Raw genomic sequence first — 22,605 nt, 5'->3', positions numbered from 1 at the left:
TAAATACCAGGATAATTTATAAAGAAAAGAAGTTTATTTGGCTCACGTTTCTGGAGTCTGGGAAGTCCAAGAACATGGTGCTGTATCTCATGAAGGTCATCCCACGGCAGAAGTGGGGAAGGTGGAAGCAAGCACACTAGACCAAGAGAAGAAGGAAACTGAACTTATCAGGAGCCCACTTCCATGATAACTAACTCACTCCTGTGATAATGACGTTAATTCATTCATGAAGTCAGAGGCTTCATGAGCTAATTACCTCTTAAAGTTCCCATCTCCAAATATTGTTGCATTGGGGATTACATTTCCAATGCACGAACTTTGCACATGCCAACATAGCACCCTATTCCCACTCAGAACAACTAGCAGGCTATGAGGAAATCTGCCTCTATTGGCAGGGAAGGACACTTTTCAAAGGAGGTATATAGCCCACGTAATGGATACAACAGATATGCCCATCCGTGCTCTTTTGTGATGCTGTATGTTCTGACATTTCCACCCCAACTGATTTACTCGAGAGAAATAAACTCACTGACAGTTTGATCTATATGGCCCTCCTTCAAGATAAAATAAAATCTATTATTGCAATTTTTCACAAACAAATAATGAAAGTCATAGACTACTTTGTTTTATTTGTCTTCCTTTCCATAGTGACTTCCATGTGCCTATATCTGGCATTTAGAATGGTGTGAAGAAAGAAGGCACCTGGGAGTCTCAGCAGAGCCTAATACACTGCACCCCAGTTCTGCCCCTGCAGACAACACCAAGAGATTCCTGGTGTCTTTAATCTGGGCACTGTCTGGTCTGATCAGTAAAAAACATAAGTCCAGCTGGGTACAGTGGCTCATGCCTGTAATCCCAGTACTTTGAGAGGCCGAGGCGGGCGGATCACAAGGTCAGGAGTTCAAGACCAGCCTGGCCAACATAGTGAAAACCTGTCTCTACTAAAAATACGAAAAAAATTAGCCAGGCGTGGTGGCGGGTGCCTGTAGTCCCAGCTACTTGGGAGGTTAAGGCAGGAGAATTGCTTGAACTGGGGAGGTGGAGGTTGGAGTAAGCCGAGATCACGCCACTCCATTCCAACCTGGGTGACACAGTGAGACTCTGTCTAAAAAGAAAAAAAAACACGGCCAAGAAACAGCAAGGAGGTCAGTGTGGCTAGAGTGACCTGAATACAGGGGAGAGTGGCAGGAAATGAGGGTGGAGCACTAATGCCAGGGGAAAATTATACAGGATCTTAGGGTTATAGGACACTGGCCTTTGCTCTAAGGGAGATGGGACGCCCCTGGAGAATTTTAAGCAGAGCAGAATTATGCTCTGAATAAATGAATAAACTGAAGAGAGTCTGAAGAGAGTTAATGGCAGAAATAGTGAGACAAGTTAGACGTTTACAGCAATAATCCAGGGCCACGCACAGTGGTTCATGCCTGTAATCCCAACACTTTGGAGGCCAAGGTAGGAGGATCATTTGAGCCCAGGAATTCGAGACCAGCCTGGGCAACACAATGAGACCCCATCTCTACAAAAAATATAAGTAAAAAAAATTAGCTGGGCATGGTGGCATGCACTTGTAGTCCCAGCTACTCAGGAGGCTAAGGAGAGAGGATAGCCTGAGTCTGGGAGGTTGAGGCTGCAATGAGCCATGATTGTGTCACTGCACTCCAACCTGGTTGACAGAGCAAGACCCTATCTCAAACAAAGAAACAAACCCAAAAAACTCCACAATAATTCTAGAGGAGAAATGATGACAGTAAATTGTAGATAGATGATAGATAGATAGATAGATAGACAGACAGAGAGATAGACTGTTAGATGAGACAGAATATGCTAGCAGACCAAATGTGGGTATGAGAGTAAAAGAGTAATAAAGAATGACTTCAAGATTTTGACCTGAGCAACTGGAAAAACGTAGCTGCCATTGATTGAGATGGTTTCGAGAATAGGAGGAATACCAGGAGCTGTTTTAGAATGTGAAGTCTGAGATGCTATTAAGGCCAGGCATGGTGGCTCAAGCCTATAATCCTAGTACTTCAGGAGGTCAAGGTGGGAGGATCACTTGACCTCAGGTTCGAGACCAGACTGGGCAACACAGTGAGACTTTGTCTCTATTAACTTAAAAAAAAAGAGGCTATTAAATATTCATGTGAATGAAAAGCCCCTTAGGGTTGCTTTTCACCCAGTTCACTCAGAGTAATTTGTTTTTCTTTATTTGTTTTAATTGAGAAGTCAAAATTGCATGCATTTATGGTGTACACCGTGGGGGTTTTGATATATGTACATATTGTGAAATGACTAAATCAAGCTAGTTAACATATGCTTTATTCCACATGCTTATCAATTTTGTGTGTGTTACTAGAACACCTAAACTCTACTGTCTTAAGCAATTTTCAAGAATACAATATATTGTTGTTAACTATAGTCACCATGATATACAATAGATCGTTCGAACTTATTTCTTCTGAAATGTTATGCCCTTTGTCCAATATCTCCCCAATCCTCCCACCAAACCCAGAATAGTTCTTTATTGTCCTATTTTATGTCTTAATCTTGCACATAAAATGCATTTGTAGGCCAGGCTTGGTGACTCACACCTGTAATCTCAGTACTTTGGGAGGCCAAAGTGGGAGGATTGCTTGAGCTCAGGAGTTTGAGACCAGCCTGGACAATATAGCGAGACCTCATCTCTAAAAAAATAATAAAATAAAAAAAATAAAATGCATTTGTATAAAGTACAAAGTCAAAAAAATGAAGTGGAAATGTCAGATAGGCATTTGGATATGTGTCCGGATTCAAGGGAGAGGTTTCGGGTTAAAGATAAAAAGCTGGGAGTCGTGAGCCTACAGGTGGCGCTTCCAGCTGCGAGAGCTCTTGAGATCACCCAGGGTGTGAAGGCAGACAGAGAAGGGAAGTCCAGGGCTGAGCCTTACTGCACATCAGCACTTACCAGTCTGAATGATGACATGAGGAGGAACTAGCAAGAGACTGAAAAGGAACAGCAGAAAGGTGGGAAATCAGGTGAGTGCGGTGTCCTGGAAGCCAAGTGGACAAAGTGTTTTAAGGAGAAGAAAGTAATGGGCTGCTGATAGGGCAAGTGGAATGAGGACTATGAAAAGATCTGAGATTAGTAGTGAAGGAGGAGGTAATTGGTAATCTTGATGAAAGCAATTTCTGTATAACTTGTTCAAAAGTGAATGGGGGGAGAGAAATGAGAAACTGCAAAGATGGATACTGCTTTTTAAGAGTTTGCTGTGGGCCGGGCGCAGTGGCTCATGCCTGTAATCCCAGCACTTTGGGAGGCTGAGGCAGGTGAATCACCTGAAGTCAGGAGTTTGAGACCAGCCTGGACAACATGGTGAAACCCCGCCTCTAATACAAATACAAAATTACCTGGGCGTGGTGGCTCATGCCTGCAATCCCAGCTACTTGGGAGGCTGAGGCAGGAGCATCACTTGAACCCGGGAGGCAGAGGTTGCAATGAGTGAAAATTGTGCCATTACACTCCAGCCTGGGCAACAAGGGAGAAACTCTGTCTCAAAAAAAAAAATTGCCGTGAAAGGAAGGAAAGAAATGGACACTAGCAGACAGAGAAGTGGAGTTAATGGAGTTTTTGTTTTAGTTGGAAGAAATAACTGCATGTTTGCATGTTTATGGGAATTATCCAATCAGGAAGGGAAAACTGAGGATGCAGAAGACAGAGATGAGAATGGCAGAACCTGTCCTTGAGCATGAGTCAGGGGTGGCCCTAAGTGCACAGGTGGTGGGACTTCACCAGCCGCAGAGACAGGTGATTCCTAAGAAGAAGGGAAGGTCAGAGTGTGGGCACAGGTGCAGATAGGCAGGTATAGGGGAGGGAGGTGTGGATGATTTCTTCTGATTGCTTCAACTATCTCAGCAAAGCTATAGGGAGGAAGTGTTAAATAAGGGAGAGGAGAAAGTATAAAATAATCTAGGAGAGAATGTGAGAGAGAAGGGATTAGGGAAACAGTGTATGATTGCTGGGCAGCATGAAAGACTGCATGAAAATTCATGGTCCCAAATTTAACAGGAGACCAGCTAGCACAGTTTTTTGTCTTTTAACTGCATGGCTGCAGGCAAGGAGCAGGTGGGGAGTTGCAGTTAACTAGGGTTGTGATCTATCCAAGCAAGTATGATGTGAGAAGTAAGAAGGACTTAGTAGAGTTGAATGTATGCAAAGTAGTGACTTTACTGATGGCCACAGGATGTAAACTAGGTAGGGAGACAACAAATGACACAAGTGTGGGGATGAGGGACATTGTAATAGTAATAAAGTCAGTGGATTAAAGATTCTGGTAAGATAGAAGGTTGGTGAATTTGAGATACAAGGAGTGAGCTGGAAAATCAGCAGGTGTTTGTCAAAGTGTGGAATACAGCATATGAGATAGGACAGGGCTGCAGCTATTGGTAATAAGATCAAGGATATGGCAGTATCCATGTGGTACTAATTCTGTAGGCATGCAGAAAGCAAGAGTTGCAGAGGCTGTGGAGTGAATGGCTGTTTGCACACTCTACTTATCTCTGCTGGTTTCCATTTCTTTCCTTTCTTTCACAGCAAACTCTTTTTTTGAGAGAGAGAGAGAGTCTCACTCTATTGCCCAGGCTGGAGAGCAGTGGCACGATCTTGGTTCGCTGCAAACTCCGCCTCCTGAGTTCAAGCGATTCTCCTGTCTCAGCCTCCAGAGTAGCTGGGATTGCAGGGGTGCACCGCCACGCCCAGCTAACTTTTGTATTTTTAGTAGAGGCAGTGTTTCACCATGTTGGCAAGGCTGATTTCAAACTCCTGACCTCAGGTGATCTGCCAGCCTCGTCCTCCCAAAGTGCTGGGATTATAGGCATGAGCCACTGTGCCCAGCCCAGGAAACTCTTAAAAAGCAGTGTCTGTACTCACAGTCTCTAATTTCTCTCCACCCATTCACTTTAGAACATATTATAGTGAAATTGCTATTGCCACCTCATTTATTATTATATAAATCCAAGGTCATTTCACAGTCCTCATTTTACTTGTACCCATAGTTTATATTCTTTCTCCAAGAGGAGGCCTCACAGGGTATCTAGTGACTGAACTATGTGATTTAGATGCACTGTTTATACGTCTGTGTTGTGTGTACTTTTGAAAATAGTCACTTGGGTGGTTCATGTGTCCATATTATATACTAGAATAACAAATAGAATGCATACTAGTATTTTTTAAATGAAAGAAGTATTTGATTCCTCCCAAATGTGCAATTAAAAGTGCTTGAACTAGAGCCCTATTTAGTTTGTAAGACAAACATGTTTTTATTTTTCCTGCCTGGTAGGTAAGAATTAGTGTTACACAAGTATTGCATTTACTTTCTTATGTTTACAATGTGCAAAATGGAATTACTTATTCAGCATGACTTTTTCCCCATAAAACTACTCACAAAGTAACTTGCACACAGAGTTGTATAATAAATCAAACACCCTACATAAAATCTAGGTATTTTCTACATACCAAAATTAACAGACTTGCGTTTGTCATTTTTATGGAAGAGAGGAAATTTGTCACAGAAGAACTTCTGGTCCTGAATATATGGATTTGGAAATCAGAAGCCCAGGGTGAAGTTTTTATAACGGAAGGATGATCCTACTACTGTAATATATATTAGCACCATGTAGATTATGAAAGGAAGACAGCACTGCTTATACCTGCATTAAAATTCTTTCTTCCAATTTGCATGTCCATTGTCTACAATATATTACTAGGACAACTTTGCTGGGTGTCATTCCCTGACAGTCAACGGGGCATTTTTATCAGCAACAACCAAAGGATGCTGCTTAAAATTCTCCAGAGGCGTCCCATCTCCCTTAGAGCAAAGGCCAATGTCCTATAACCCTAAGATCCTGTATAATTTTCCCCTGGCATTAGTGCTCCACCCTCATTTCCTGCCACTCTCCCCTGTATTCAGGTCACTCCAGCCACACTGAGTTCCTTGCTGTTTCTTGGCCGTGTCAGGCACACTTGCACCTCAGGTCCTTTGCATCTGCCCTTCCTTCTGCCTGAATACATTTCCTCAGGTGTCCTCTGCCCAGTTCCTTCACTTCCTCAGGTCTTTATTCTAATATGCCCCCTGGAGAGCCCTTCCTGGGCTACCCTGTCTACAACTGCAAACCTCCCACCAAACTCATTCTTTGTATTTTTATTTGTTTCCTTTGGCATTTATCAGCCCATAACATGCTATATTTTTTGGCCTATTATGTTAATTTTCTGTCTCCGCCTTTAAAAAGTAAGCTGTATGAGAGCAGGAAGTTGGTCCGTTTGGTCTGTTTTGTTCACTGTTTATCCTTAGCACTACAACATGCCTGATACTACCAAGTACTCAGTACTTGTTGAATGAATGAATTATAATGGTGATGGGCACGATGAAAATATGCAGACAGACAAGGCAAACATATACAATAATGCTTACTTTTATACACATTGGTGACAATTGTCAGTTGCAACTATTGTTAAAAAGTTATTTTATCCTCAATGTTCCCACATCATCAAAATAGAGTTCTTCACCCAGACAAGAGTTAAGGCACTGGAATTGTGGACTGCTACCAAAATGTGTGATTTTTGTAACCTGAAAAAGTCCCCACAGTGATATTTTATATATTATGATACCAAATATTATCTTTTTTTTTTTTTTTTTTTGAGACAGGGTCTCGCTCTGTCACCCAGGCTCAAGTGCAGTGACACAATCACAGCTCACTGCAGTCTTGACCTCCTCTGGCTCAAGCAATCCTCCCACCTCAGCCTCCTGAGTAGCTGGGACTACAGGCATGCACCCACCATGCCTGGCTAATTTTTGTATTTTTAGTAGAGGTGGGGGTTTCGCCATGTTGCACAGGCTGGTCTCGAACTCCTGAGCTCAAGCAATCCACCTGCCTCGGCTTTCCAAAGTGCTGGGATTACAGGCATGAGCCACTGTGCCCGGCCTTCTTTTTAAAAAAAAAAAAATCTTTCTTATGATACACAATTTGAGCTCACGAACCAGTAATCACAAAATTGAGAATAAGATAAATCATAGGTAGGTTTATTAATGACTTCCAACTACTTACCAGCAGAGGGTGCTACTTATCCATATTTTCACATGTATAAAGCATGTTTTGCTGAACGAATGGGCAGGCTTCAATACTGTAAATGACATTATCTTACAAATCTGTATTGTGTGATAATGAATCAGCCACCCAAACATAAACATAATACCTTCAGTTTTAAAAATCTATATTTTTCTTTTCTTTATTTGTGAATTTAAATAGATGATACTGTACATGAATATGGTACAACAGTAAACAGAAAGAATTAACTCTTTCTTCTATCCCAGTCCTTTAGTTCCTCAATTTTCTCTTTCAAGGTTATCATTGCCTCCAGTTTCTTCTGTATTTATGTGTATGTCTATTATGTTTTGTGTTTGTATTGTATGTATTTTGCTTTGTATTTTAAATCAGAAATGCTATAAGTGTTATTTTTCAGCTTAGGGTTGATTTATAAACAAGCCCATAATTTTGAGATTCCATGTCAGTACTTATAGAACATCTTTCTTTTAAACAGCTATATTTTATTCCAGTGTGTAAATAAACAGAAATGTATGTAACCAGTCCTCTGTTAATAGATGGTAAGGTTATTTTAAATATTTTGCCTTTCCAAACATTAGTAAATTAGTGTATTTTTTACATTTATCTTTGTAAATATATGCACGTATATCTGTAGGGTAATTTCTTAGGGAAAATTGGGTAGCCATCTGAAAAATAATGAAGGTATAGTTTCATGTCTCTATACAAAGATAAATTCCAAATATATTAAATAAAAGACACTAGAGAAAAACAGAGGAGAATGTCTTTATGATTTTGTAGTCAGGAAAGCTTTTCTAAGGCTAACACAAAATCAGAAGGTATATGAAAGAAGATTGAAATTTGACTGTATATTTTTAAAAATCTGTGTGGCAGAAACACCATAAACAAAAAATACAAATAACACCTGGTAAAAATGTATTTGTAACACATCCTACAAAGAACTAAATCTTGTAATATATAAAGAGCTTTTGTGTATTGATAAAATCAAGCCCCATTGAAAAATTACCAAAGCATACAAATAAAACATAGAAATGGAAATACAAATGGCTTTAAACACATGAAACCATATTCATAAGGAGAGAAATCAGAAATTACACTTTTTTTTGGTCTTTTTTTTTTCCTTTTTGTGGAGAATGGTGTGTCTCACTATATTGCCCCGGCAGGTCTTGAACTCAAACTATCCTCCTGCCTCTGCCTCCCTAAATGCTGGGATTACAGGTGTGAGTCGCCACGCCCCTCGAGAAAGGCATATTAAAATAATGAGATGCTATATTTCACCTATCAGATTGGCAAAGACCAACATATTGTGTTCGTGAGGGTGTGGGGAAACAAGCAGGCTCACAGATTGTTGGTGAGACTGTAAATTGGTACAACCTCTATGGAAACCAATTTGGCATCAGCTAGCAAACTTTTAAAACTAGCCAGGTTTGGTGGCTCACGACTGCAATCTCAACACTTTGGGAGGCCAAGGCAGGTAGACTCTTGAGCTCAGGAGTTTGAGACCAGCCTGGGCAACAGGGTGAAACCCTGTCTCTACTAAAAATACAAAAATTAGCTGGGCATATTGGCGCACGACTGTAGTCCCACTTACTGGGGAGGCTGAGGCATGAGAATTGCCTGAACCAGGCAGGCAGAAGTTGCAGTGCGCCAAGATCACACCACTGCACTCCAGCATGAGTAACAGAGCCAGAATCTGTCTCAAATAATAATAATAATAATTCATTTAAAAAAGCAACTTAAAGACAATGACACCTAGAATATAAGCACATTAAAGAGTATATTATGAGAAATAAATAGTGCATTTTACATAGAGTGGGTTTTGAAAAATAAAAGTTATGTTTGGCCATGCATATACTGGAGGAGAAGGATTCCATTATCTGGTTTTCTTCATTTCTTTCCTTTGGTTGTTTGTTTTTGTTATTGTTGTTTTTGAGACAGGGTGTTGCTCTGTCATCCAGGATGGAGTGCAGTGGTGCAATCTCGATTGGCTCACTGCAGCCTCAACTTCCCGGGCTCAAGGGTGATCCTCCCACTTCAGCCTCCCAAGCAGCTGGGACTACAGGTGCATGCCATCATGCCTGGCTAATTTATTTTTTACTATTTTATTTTATTTTATTTGAGACAGAGTTTCACTCTTTTTGCCCAGACTAGTGTGCAATGGCTTGGCTCACTGCAACCTCCACCTTCTGGGTTCAAGTGATTCTCCTGCCTCAGCCTCCTGAGTAGCTGAGTTTACAGGCGTGCGCCACCATGCCTGGCTAATTTTGTATTTTTGGTAGAGATGGGGTTTCTCTATGTTGCCCAGGTTGGTCTCAAACTCATGGGATCAAACGATCCGCCTGCCTGGGCCTCTCAAAGTCCTGAGATTACAGGCATGAGCCACTGTGCCTGGCCCCTTTCTTCTAATAGTGCCTCTCAACCATACACCTCCCACCTCATTTATATTTGGTTAGACAAAGTGACTCCCTCGGCTCAACCAGAAATTAATCCTGGAGCTCCAACACCTACTTAAAACTACTGGCTTGATAGTCTAACAACATTGTAGATTACCTAGAGAGAAGCAGATATCTTATTTAAACGGATTTCTTGACTATTTACATGATAAGATTTAATTTCCTTGAAATGCCAGTTTGAAAACTGGGATTGGCGTCCCTTCCAGGTTCTCTAATTAGCTGCTTTTAGATTACTTGGCAAGTAAAGGACTATGTTGTCATGAACCCCACCTGCAGTGTATCCCCAACAGGAATCTCCGTCTTGGGTTTCTTTTTGTAAAGTCTGCATTTGACCCCTTTACACTCTTTTCCGTGTTCACTAAACGTGCTCAGGGTTGGAAAAGCTCTTTCAGTAGAGCCGGCATATTTCTGGCGGCATTCGGGGGCAGGTACAGGAGTTGCAGGCATCCATCATTTGCGGTCCAGCGTCTGCACGTTCTCTTGTTTGCTCCCAGTGGGCAGAGAACCCGGCATTGTGGGTACCTTATTAGAACTGTCAGGAGGTAATATTACATAAATAATGAAATAACATGTTAATGCAATTCATTACAGGTCCGTTGGAATTTATTGTTCAGGTTATTCCTTTCACTGCCCTGAGAAACATCAGGTATACTAGACTTACCTGAAGCAGGTAGTGAGCGTATAATTTGTCAGACAGGCAATATGGTCTAGTAGATCCAGAATTTGAATATTATTTCTGGCTCTGCTACTGGCTTCCTTTATGACTAGGAGGGAAATGTCTCTGGGTGTTGCTAGTTTCGGTGTCTGTGGATTGATAGGCAGATCGCAAGGATGGATGTTATAATAGATTATTTAATGGGAAATTAAACACAGCAAAGCCAATGAGTGGAGCGGGTTACTTGGTTATTTCTTTGTAGGTGCTATTTGGTGCTTTAAGAGGACATAAAGTATTGGATAAGTAAAGGAGTTTCAGAAAGTGCATCATAACAACATCACTGAGAGCTCAGAATGTGCTACATGGTTTTGAGGGCCGTCCGTGTATTACCTCATTTAATCCCTGCAGCACACCCGGAGGTCATTGCATGATATTGATGCAATTTTACAGATGAAGAAACTGAAGCACATATACTTAAATAATTTGTCCAAGATGACAAAGCTAGTAAGCAGCAGAACTGGGGTTTGAACTCAGGTTATTTAAACTCAGAGCCTCAGTTCCTATTCCCCAGTATTTGACTCCCCTTCGCTCTCACCTGGTGATAGAAATGATGATGACCAGCCGGGCACAATGGCTCACACCTGTAATCCCAGCACCTTGGGAGACTGAGGCAGGTAGATCGCTTGAGCTCAGGAGTTTGAGACCAGCCTGGGCAACATAACAAAACCCCGTCTCTACAAAAAATGCAAAAATTAGCTGGCTGTGGTAGCATGCCCCTGTCCTCTCAGTTACTTGGCCAGGCTGAGGTGGGGGAGTGGCTTGAGCCCAATAGGCAGAGATTGCAGTGAGCTGAGATCATGCCACTGCACTCAAGCTTGGGCAACAAAGCAACACTCCATTTCCAAAAAAAAAAAAAAAAGGAAAAAGTATGAGATTTAACTTAAAAATAATTTTCCTTCATCTGGTTAGAGAGTATAATCAGGATGAGCTTTAGTGTGTTGTTTTTTGTAGAGACAGGGGGTCTCACCATGTTGCCCAGGCTGGTCTTGAACTCCTGGGCTCAAGCGATCCTCCCACCTCAGCCTCCCAAAGTGCTGGGATTACAGGTGAGAGACACTGCACCCGGACTATCTTTCTGTTATTGCTGTGGTAGGGAGCACACCAAAATGGTGCCTGTCATCCTCATCCTTCCTACGCATCTTTCCCAGCACTGTGATTAGTGTAATCCCAGCTGCTGTGATTAGTAGCTTAACTCCAGCCTAGGCAGGTGCAGTGCATCAGCGGCTCTCTTCTCCAGCTTCTTTTACCTCAGCCCAAGCCACTCTGTAGAAATGGGCTCCACCCACATCATCTGACCTGTAGGTCTCCACTCTCGCTTCCCAGCTCTCAGACGGTTCTTGGAGCACTGGCAAAGTCAAGCGAAAATAAGATGGTGAGTTTTCCCCAACGAAATAATTAAATTTTGGCTGATGCTGGCCTTTAGTCATCGAAGGCCAAGAAAGTACCGCCCTAACCAGAGAAAAGCAATATCAGATGTAGGCTGTTCTGTTGTCCCTCAACCTCAAAATGCTTGCGGCAAAAGGGACAAACCTCCAATCAGTCTATATTAGAGGTGCAACAGAGTTCATTGAAAACTTGAAACAAATCTGAAAAGAAAAACACTCTACAAATAGGGAAAAAGATGGGTAGCTGAGAGTGATAAAGTGAGATTCCCCAAATATGTTGCTGTCACCACAGGCAAATCTCAAATTGTTTTCAATGGAGCTTTTGGAGATTTAAATTAACCCTGTCATTTTCAGGCTTGGTCGTTTGGAATGTGTGTTAGTGAAACGCGGTGATGTGGTTTTATAGACCGTAAGAACCTTGGAGGCACCTGAATTCTTGAAGCTAGAGATTTATTGTAGGTCTCCTCCTGTTCTCTGAGAAGAAAACCAGACTTCATATAACAAGAAGTGAGACAGAAGAACAGTTTTCAGAAGCATGTGTCACTCTGCTATTTTAGGAATTGTTCCAATAAGAGATGTTTATAGTAAGCTTGGTGTGACCCAGCCGAGAAGCTTAATATAACAAGGTTAACTGAATGGTGGGAGGAAAGTTTCTAGTCTATACCAGCTTGCATTTATTAATAATCAGAAAGGTTGCAGATGACAGACTTGCTGAGCATTTACTAAATCTGGTACTTGTGGTTTGCAAATCATGTTGATTAACAGCTGCTATCATCTATCCTAGAAATGGCAGGAAGAAGTGTTATTATTTTATCACATAAAATAGTAGTCACAAAGAGAATGAAAACAGTTTAATTTGGCAGATATAAAATTCACTGGTTAAGCAGAAAACCATGCTCTGCCCTCCCACTGAGCTCACTAAAGACGGGTTTCCTGGGAACGTCCTGGTGAACAGATGTTTCTTCTTGGGTTCTAATGAAGAGTTTAGTGGCATCTAATCATTAGTGAAGGGTTGTTTTGGCAAAAGGAATCTCTTGTCTATCTACACACATACTTAAATTTTCTTTTACATATATTAAGGATTTTGCATTAATTACCAATAGGATCTCACGTAGATGAGTCATGAATGATTGACTGGCTTTCATAATCAAGTTTTGAATGATTTTAAAAATCAGCCTGCCTGATCTAAGGTTTGGAAGTTCAATGTTCAATAAATAACTTTAGTAAAGGGAGGAAAACATTTTAAAGGAAAAAAACAGGAAAGATAATTACATTGTTACCATAATCTGTTTGGAGTTAGAATTTGATTCAGAAGGCTTTCTAGAGAGCCTTTTGAATCACCCCGAAATCTGCCAGCTTTTTCAAGGATGCTGCTTTTGTACCTCTGTATACATTATATGCCATTCTTTGCTATAAAATGCAACTTTCTTAGTGATTGAAGAATATAGACCTTGATAAACACAAATTATGTCATGTTGTTTACATATACATTCCTAAAGAATAAAAAATATTGTCTACATTGTACATACATGGTAGATTAACTCATTGAAGTCAGAACAAATGTAGATTTCTATAAGTCCCAACGAGTATGCATGTTTTAGAAGTTGATGTTGAAGTCTGCAGTTACACCAGTGGTGAAAATCAAATATATAACGAATAACTTTAGGTAAGAATCAAATCAGACTTGTTTTACAGATGTTGCCATGTGTTAGAGGATTTTACTTGTTGCTTTATAGTTTTGGATCAGGCAGATGGTTGAAAAGTGTTGATCCAAGAGCTTTGACTGTACAGAACAAGACAATTGAGGCAATAATAATAATGGGACTCAGAATCTGTAAGCCAGAGCAATGAAGCATAGTTCAATCAATAGGAGGAATAAAAAAAGATTAGCAACATAAGCAGTATCGATAATCTCTAACATCATTTTACATTACATTTAGCTCACATGAATCCAACTGGAAATTCCTCTAACAGATTTATAGTTCCACTTCTTAATTTTCTGTTTATAACCCTAGAAATAGCAAACAATATGTATAACATTCTGTGCAGTGCATATAATAGCCACATAATAGATGCTCCTAAATTTTTCCCTAGCCTCACTCCCAAGCTGGGATAATTTCCTGTTATAGGTTCTCATGGCTCCTGACTATGTAATTATTTATTTGACATTTTTCAGGTTGTCAGATTTAGCTAAAAAAAAAAAAAAAAAAAAAAGACACCCAGTGAAATTTGAATTTCAAATAAACAACAAACAATTTTCCAGTATAACCAGTATAACTATGTCCTGTGCCACATTTGGGGGCATACTTACACTAAAAAATTAGTCATTGTTTATCTGAGATTAAAATTTTATTGGGCTTCCTAAATTTAACCTAGTAGCTCTAGTGGCTTACTTGTTCATAACTGTATCTTCCACAGACTATGAGTTTTAGGATACTGTTTTCCTCATCATTGTATCCCCAGTATTTGCACAGGGCTTAGCACTTAGCAGGAGTTCAATAAATATTGGTTGGCTGCCTAAAGGGATGGATATTAAAACTAATGTATTAGGTACATTGGCTCACACCAGTAATTCCAGCACTTTGGGAGGCTGGGGTGGGTGGATTACTTTAGTTCAGGAGTTTGTGACCAGCCTGGGCAACATGGGGGAAACCCTGTCTCTACCAAAAATACAAAAGGTTAGCCGGGCATGGTGGCACGTGTCTGTGATCCTAGCTATTCAGGAAGCTGAGGTGGGAGGATCACTTGAGCCTGGGAGGTGGAGGTTCCAGTGAGCCGAGATTGTGCCACTGCACTCCAGCCTGGGTGACAGAGGGGGCACCATCTGAAAAAAAAAAAAAAAAAAAAAAAAAAGATGTTAATTAAAAGTATACAAACTGAGCCAGGTGTGGTAATCCCAGCTACTTGGGAGGCTGAGGCAGGAGGATCACTTGAAACTACGAGTTTGCGGCTGTGCTGCGCTGTGATCACACCTGTGAATAGCCACGGCACTACAGCCTGGGTAACAGAGGCCCAGTCTGCAAAATTAAAAATAGTTAAAAAAAAAAAAAAAAAACATGGAAAATGCAACTGAGGTTCATAGAACATGAAAGCAAAAGCAGCAGTTCTTGCCATTGGGATATCTACAAGTGTACCATCTTTAGGTAGTAAATAATCAACTAAGATCACTAAGGGGGAAATTCCTTTTAAAAGAGATAGACTCCAAGCAGCTGGTTCTCCTAGTACAATTCACTTTCAGTTCTTAATTTTCACTTAATGCCTTTTCAAAGGCAGTTACTGTACAAAGCAAATTGGGCTTGTATTTTTAAGTGTTCTGGCAGATTGCAGCTAATCCTTTCTACCAGGATCTAAAATTAAAAAAGAGGTTAAGAGGTTTAGACAGAAGAGACAGGAGATATTTCCAAGCTGCATGTGGAGAAGATGACACAAATTTTGAAATCTTTATCACCCCATCTTATTTATTAAACTCCCACCTGTGTTCTGCTCTATATTAGAAAAAGCAAAACAAGTTAATCTTAGGCAGCTTTGGTAGCTCACAAAGAGCCATTGTTTTCAGTGCACTCTTTATAAGGTTTAGCTTATCAACCACGAAGCAGGGCTCACTTAGGCGAGTCAGGAAAGTTTAGAAGACAGAAGAAAGCCTGGGAAACATGGTGAAACCCTGTCTCTACTAAAAACACACACACAAAAAAAATGTTAAGCGTGGTGGTGCACGCCTGTGATCCCAGCTACTTGAGAGGCTGAGGTAGGAGGATTGCTTGAGCCTGGGGAGTTGGAGGTTGCAGTGAGCCATGATTGCACCACTGCACTCTAGCCTGGGTAACAGACCAAGACCCTGTCTCGAAAATAAATAAATTAAAACAGATGGTTAAAGGATAAAAAATGCCTTGGAAATGCAAGTAGAAACATGTGCCTTATGCCCTAGGAACATTAATCTAAGTCAGTTACAAATGCCTACAAAGCGAGACTGTTTGTTATGGCTTGAACAGCATACCACATCATCGTTCAGTGACAGGAGTAGACAGGATTTGGGAGCCTGAGGTTCCAAGTTCTGGGGCCTCTTTTAGCCTCATGCCCAAACTGTGCCTAAATTCTCTGGCTCTATAAGGCAGAAACGGTCAACTCACATTGAGAACACTGACAGATACTTAACTACTGTTTTGGTTTTTTTTGTTTGTTTTTGTTTTTTTTTGAGACAGAGTCTCGCTCTGTCGCCCAGGCTGGAGTACAGTGGCACGATCTTGGCTCACTGCAACCTCTGCCTCCTGGGTTCAAGCAATTCTCCTGCCTCAGCCTCCTGAGTAGCTGGGATTACAGGCATGCACCAACCATGCCCTGCTAATTTTTGTATTTTCAGTAGAGACAGGGTTTCATCATGTTGGTCAGGCTGGTCTTGAACTCCTGACCTCGTGATCAGCCCGCCTCAGCCTCCCAAAGTGCTAGGATTAAAGGCGTGAGCCATTGTGCCCGGCTTTAACTACTGTTTTATAAGGCTCTTTGCTCGACATAGGGAAGTCAGATGTGTTCCTGCTAAGTCAGTCAACTGTAGATTTGGAATGCTTTGTATTCAAGGGTGAAGCCTCTTCTGTCATTCCTACTGCTGCACTTCTACCTTCCCCTTGGAACAACTGAGCGGCTCTTATTTATTCAAGGTGGGAAGTTCTCCAGAAAAGGTGATCCTGAAAGTAGCTGGGAGCCAACAATCACAGCAGCTGGGGGATAAGTCCATATGCCCGCTAATTATATACATTATATATAATTGTAGATTATCAGTTGTGCCAACAATAATGTATTGAATATCTAGAAAAAAATCACATCATGGTTTTGAGTACAAGAATTAAAAAGTATTTTTGAGGAGAAGGCATGCACACACATTGGAAACAATCCAAGAATAGAAGTCAACATTTAATTAAATGACAAAATGTATGTTACAATTATAAATCCTAAGAGAGATCAGAAAGAATGGAGTCCCAGGATGAAAAACTGATTCTAGAATTTCAAGAGAGGAATGTATTTTAGACTTCACGTTGAGCATGAAGTCATCATTCTTCTTCTTTTTTTTTTTTTTTTGACGGAGCCTTGCTCTGTCCCCCCAGCTAGAGTGCGGTGGCGTGATCTCAGCTCACTGCAACCTCTGTCTCCAGGGTTCAAGCGATTCTCCTGCCTCAGCCTCCCGAGTAGCTGGGATTACAGGCACCCGCCACCATGCCCAGCTAATTTTTGTATTTTTAGTAGAAATGAGGTTTCACCATGTTGGCCAAGCTGGTCTCGAACTCCTGACCTCAGGTGATTCACTCACCTTAGCCTCCCAAAGTGTTGGGATTACAGGCGTGAGTCACCACGCCCGGCCAAGAGATCATTCTTGAATAGAGGGAAAGGAGGGTATTGTCAGGAAACAATGTGAAGGTTGAGAGATGGTCATTACCTTAAGTGGTAAAGGATTCTGTTGGTGGAAGCTACACTGGCTAGAACAAGTGGTCATCATATTGAAGATCAAGTAAGATTCAGAGGATTTTGAGTATTTTCTTCTTCCCAGTAATTCTAGATACCCCTTCCAATTATAGTGCTTTTAAAATTTCTGTGTTATTGTTCATTCTCTATTAGGGGATTTAAAAAAAGATTCATGGAAATTTCTGTTAATATCCTAAAAAATCATAGTTTTTGAAATCAGTAATTCCATAACTATTCAACCATTTTTTGTAACTATTCAAACTATTTTAAACTTTTGCCTAGAGTATTTAAAAAATATCTAATCTAATCTAATCTAATCTATCCATGCATCCCTCTGTTGCCCAGGCTGGAGTACCTGTGGTGACACCTTCATGGCTCATTGCAGACTGGACCTCCCATACTCAAGTGACCCTCCCACCCCCACCTCCTGAGTAGCTGGAACTACAGGCACGCACCACCACACCCAGCCTAGATTACTTTAAATCTTACTAGTTTAGGTAAAATTTTGAATGTATTTCCAAATTTCTGAATTACTATAAGAAGTGAGATTATACCTTTTTTTAAGGGTCGTATATCTTGCTATACAATAAAACTATGCTGGAGTCAGACATACTTTGACTCAAATCTTAGAGATGGGATCATTAGCAAATTACTTGGCCTCTTTGATTCTTAGTTTCCTTATCTATAAAAGGAGGATATTTCCACACAACTGATAGGGTTTATGTGAAATTTAGACCTAATACACAGAAAACACTTAATATGGGGCATATTTACTTAAGTTCTGAATAGAGGGCAACCAGTACAATACCAACGGTAGGTATTCAAATAAGAGTTGTTAGCATCATTGTCACCTGCCCTATTATAAATAAAAAGCAATATGGTTATCTAGCCTCTGGAGCTGGACTGCCTGGGTTAGAATCTGAGCTGTGGCACTTCTTGGGGTGACTTGGAGTGTGTTGCTTATTCTCTTTCTGCCAGAGAATGGAGAAAGTAGTAACGTTTATCTCAAAGAGTTGTTTTAAGGATGAAATGAGTCGATGGGTATGAAGAGCTTAGTACTATGCCTGGCACTTGATAAATATTTTATATATATTAGCTGTTATTTTCCTGAAATTTGGAGGCCAAAGTTAAATGCATGGAAAATTTGCTTAGAGAAATTGAACATCTTGTCATGATCCCGCCAAAGTTGATTTGGGAACAAATTGCCTATTGCTAAATTATTGTTAGGAAAATGCTGACTTTTAAATATGTATCTACTTTTGCCTATACTTTAGCCACTTCATCTGTATACTAGGAGGAAAGTCAACAATGGCCTCTCCAAGGAAGGTAACTGAGAAGAGGCATAACCCAGTGGAAAGCATTTGTAGAAAGATCAGAGCCATTCACAAGAGAGAAGCAATTTCAGATCCAAATCAGCAGCTTATCAAATACCAATCTAGCAGTTTTGATAGCCCACAGACCAACACCAAGAAAGATTTTGAAGAGGTACTGAGGAAAATGACTGCTGCTTGTGTTCCTACGCCCGACTGTCATTGGTCAAGTTCTGAGGAAGTCGATGCCTTCATTTCATCGCCTCAAATAATATCTCCAAGAACCCCATCCACCTCTCACCTCAGCTCCCCTGAGACTGCCACATACTCTTTTATTCTCACAAGTTCTGAAAACGTCTCAAAGCCGAAGTCACAGAGCAACAAGAATTATACATCTTTGATGTCACAGATCAGAAAAGCAGAGTTTTTCTCCAACAAGGATTTTAATAACTATTGTAGTGAAAATAATTTTAGTACCTTAACACTTGACTTTGATTCCACCTTTGTTCAAAGCTTGAAGTATTTTGATCCTCAGGATTCAGTGGTAAAAAAATTATCTCTGAATGAAGATGGTAAATATTCATCTTTTAATGTTTGTCCTTCCAATAGAGCAATAAACATACCTACTTTTAGAATACCTGAACTAAAAAGAAAATCTACATTATTAAAGTTTGGATGGAATCATCCATCTTTTCCTTTCTGTTTTAACTATGTTTGTTTCCAGAACAAAACAGAACGTCATGATGGGAATACTTAGATATAGGGGAGTATTTCCCTATATCTAAGGGGAAGGCTGTTTATTATGATAGGTTTTCTTTGTTAAACCAAAAAAAGGAAAATTAATCATTATAGCACAGAAAGCATCAGGATTTACAAACTTTTTCTTCTAATAGGATGGAAACAAGAAGCTGATGATGGTAAAGAAGATGCAACATACAGCATCAACAGGGCCTGTGAAGAAGAGGCACTCACAAGTATTTTTAATGCATGTGACGTAAAACAGAAAGGTAAGCTAAAAATTATCTGTTTAAATGTTTGGTAGGACTCGCCAAGTCATCTGAACTTTCTATTGTGAGAGAAAGGGAAATGGTTTGTGTGTGGGTCTCGCTGTCTGTGTCTACGTATGTCATGGATGCCACCTAATTTGGGAATAAGGTTTGCTCTGTAGGGCTTGATTATTTTGTTATAATTTCCCCATACCTGTTTTGCATCAGCATATTTTAACAGTGACTTCAATGATTCTTTTTGAGCTTATCAGCTGACTTACCATCTTTATTTATTTTACATGTCATAGGTGGTGCCCCACAGGAAATATGCTTTTCAAATATGTAAAACCACTATACAAGTTTAACTCAAAATTTTTAGTTAATTTTGGGATTTCACTTCTGTTTTTCTTTAATTTTTATTTTTGAGATGTGTTTTTTTAAAAATTTCCAGACCTAAAACTACAAAAACTGTAGGAAATACCATTCTGGACATTGGCCTTGGCAAATAATTTATTAATAAGTTCCCAAAAGCAATTGCAACAAAACAAAAATTGACAAGTGGGACCTAATTAAAGAACTTCTGCACAGCAAAAGAAACTGTTAACAGAGTAAGCAATCTACAGAGAGGGAGAAGACAGTCACAAACCATGCATGTGACAAAAGTCTAACATCCAGACTCTATAAGAAACTTAAACAATTCAACAAACAACAAATAACCCCATTAAAAAGTGGGCAAAGGACGTGAACAGACACTTCTCAAAATAAGACATACATGCAGCCAACAAATACATGAAAAAAATACTCATGATTACTACTTATTAGAGAAATGCAAATCAAAACTGCAATGAGATACCATCTCACACCAGTCAGAATGGATACTATTAAAAAGTCAGAAACCAACAGATGTCGGTGAGGTTATCGAGAAAAGAGAACACTTACACATTGCTGGTGGGAATATAAATTAGTTCAGCCACTGTGGACAGCAGTGTGGAGATTCCTCAAAGAACTTAGAGCTACCATTTGAGCCAGCAATCTGTCCACTGGGTAGGTACCCAAAGGAATATAAATCATTCTACCTGAAAGACATATGCACTCGTGTTCATCACAGCACTGTTCACAATAGAAAATGCATGGAGTCAACCCAAATTCCCATCAACAGAAGACTGGATAAATAAAATATGGTACCTACACACCATGGAGTACTATGCAGCTAAAAAAAAGAAACAAGATCATGTCTTTTGCTGCAACATGGATGCAGCGGGAGGCTATTATCTTAAGCGAACTAATGCAGGAACAGAAAACCAAATACTGCATGTTCTCAATTTTAAGTGGGAGTAGACATTGCATATACATGGAAACAAAGATGGGAACAATAGATATGGGGACTACTTGAGCAGGGAGGCATGGGTTGAAAAACTACCAATCACGCATTATGCTCAGTACCTGGGTGATGGGAACAGTTGTACACTAAACCTCAGCAACACGCAATTTACTCATGTAGCAAACCTGCACGTACACCCCCTGAACCTAAAAGTTGAGGGAAAAAAAAATTCCACAAGTAATTTTAAGTATATAAATGATTCATGCTCATTGTAATAAAATTAATAATATACTGACAAGCAAAAAGGAAAAAAAATGATAATCCTGTTTCCCTGAGTAATCATTGTTAGTGATTTGTTGTATATCTTTCCACAATTCTTGTCAATATGCTTTTGTTTTATTTGAATTCATAATTGTTTGTTATAGAACATTTCAAACATATACAGAGGTAGAATTCTATGATGAATCCTTACGTATGTGTCATAACCAATTATGTCTCTTTTCTAACCCTGCTCATTTTCCTCTCCTCTACTCTGGATTATTTTGAGGCAAATCCCAGAGATCACAGTATTTCATCCACAAATATTTCAGTACATATTTCTAAAAGATAATTGACTAATTTTAAACATGACTACAATGCCATTATCATGACTTTAAAAGTAATATACTTTTCTATTATTATCAAATGTCTTGTTAGTAGTCAAAATTTCTCATTTGTGTGATAGATAATCCTTTTTTTCTTAAACAGTTTTATTGTTCAAGCCAATATCCAAGAAAGGTTTGTTCATTGCAGTTTGTCTACCTTATCTCTGTGTTTCACTTTCCATCTGTTTTTTGCATTTTGTTGTCTGTTAAAGAAACCCATCCGTTGATTGATTGAGACAGAGTCTCACTTGTTGCCTAGGCTGGAGTACAGTGGTGTGATCTTGGCTTGCTGCAACCTCTGCCACCCGGGTTCAAGTGATTCTCCTGCCTCAGCCTCTCAAGTAGCTGGGATTACAGGCACCCACCACCACACCCAGCTGATTTTCGTATTTTTAGTAGAAACGGGGTTTCACCATGTTGGCCAGGCTAGTCTCGAACTCCTGACCTCAGGTGATCCACTCACCTCGGCTTCCCAAAGTGTTGGGATTACAAGTGTGAGCCACTGCACCCAGCCCGTTCTTTTATTTCATAGTTTACCACAATCTGAAATTTGGTGATTGTGTATCTGTAGGAACACAACCTGTTTCTCTGTCTCCTATATTTAGAAATATAATCAGATAAAAGTTTGAGGGTTTTTATTTTTTTTTATTTTATGGGGGCAAGAATTCTATTAGGTTGGTACAAATGTGACTGCAGTTTTTAACCATTGAAAGTAATGGCAAAAACCACAACTACTTTTGCATCAACCTAAATACATAGATGGTGTTATGTGTTTTCAACAGAAGGCAACTATTGATGATGAAGGCCTAGACCGATATTTTCATTAGATGTTGCAAATGGTAATATTCTATCATTCCTTCCTCATGCATCACCTGAAATACATCTGTAATGAGAAACTCTACTCCGCTTTATGAACGATTTTGCTATACTGGTGTCCTGAAGGAGAGAGGCAGGATAAAAGCTTGATTGATTCTCTTTACCTACCAGTTTTAAAAATACTAAATTGGGGCTGGGTGGGGTGGCTCATACCTGTAATCCCAGCACTTTAGGAGGCCGAGGTGGAGGCTCTGCTTGAGCCCAGGAGTTTGAGGCCATTCTGGGAAACATGGTGAAACCATGTCTCTACTAAAAATAGAAAAATGTAGGCTGGGTGCAGTGCTTCAAGCCTGTAATTCCAGCACTTTGGGAGGCTGAGGTGGGCAGATCACTTGAAGCCAGGAATTTGAGACCAGCCTAGCCAACATGGCG

General features: G+C 40.1%; 2 protein-coding genes across 2 annotated transcripts in view; one reads left to right on the top strand and one right to left on the bottom strand.

The window, feature by feature from the left end:
* The window catches only part of LRMP (lymphoid restricted membrane protein), a 152,652-nt gene that overhangs the window by 24,681 nt on the left and 105,366 nt on the right, over nt 1-22,605 (top strand). Inside the window, exons 4-5 of the mRNA XM_030804496.1 lie at nt 18,371-18,978; nt 19,300-19,413. Of these exons, the coding sequence (XP_030660356.1) occupies nt 18,405-18,978; nt 19,300-19,413 (688 nt within the window). The 5' untranslated portion in view covers nt 18,371-18,404. The remainder of the gene's footprint in view (nt 1-18,370; nt 18,979-19,299; nt 19,414-22,605) is intronic.
* Nucleotides 9,803-11,687, bottom strand: C23H12orf77 (chromosome 23 C12orf77 homolog). The gene is given in 4 exon segments (XM_030804330.1): nt 9,803-9,904; nt 9,906-10,077; nt 10,207-10,349; nt 11,508-11,687. Coding segments are annotated over 4 exon segments (597 nt in total).

This window comes from Nomascus leucogenys, chromosome 23 (assembly GCF_006542625.1).
Source record: "Nomascus leucogenys isolate Asia chromosome 23, Asia_NLE_v1, whole genome shotgun sequence".
NCBI lineage: Eukaryota > Metazoa > Chordata > Mammalia > Primates > Hylobatidae > Nomascus > Nomascus leucogenys.
This window is presented reverse-complemented; position numbering and strand designations above follow the sequence as displayed.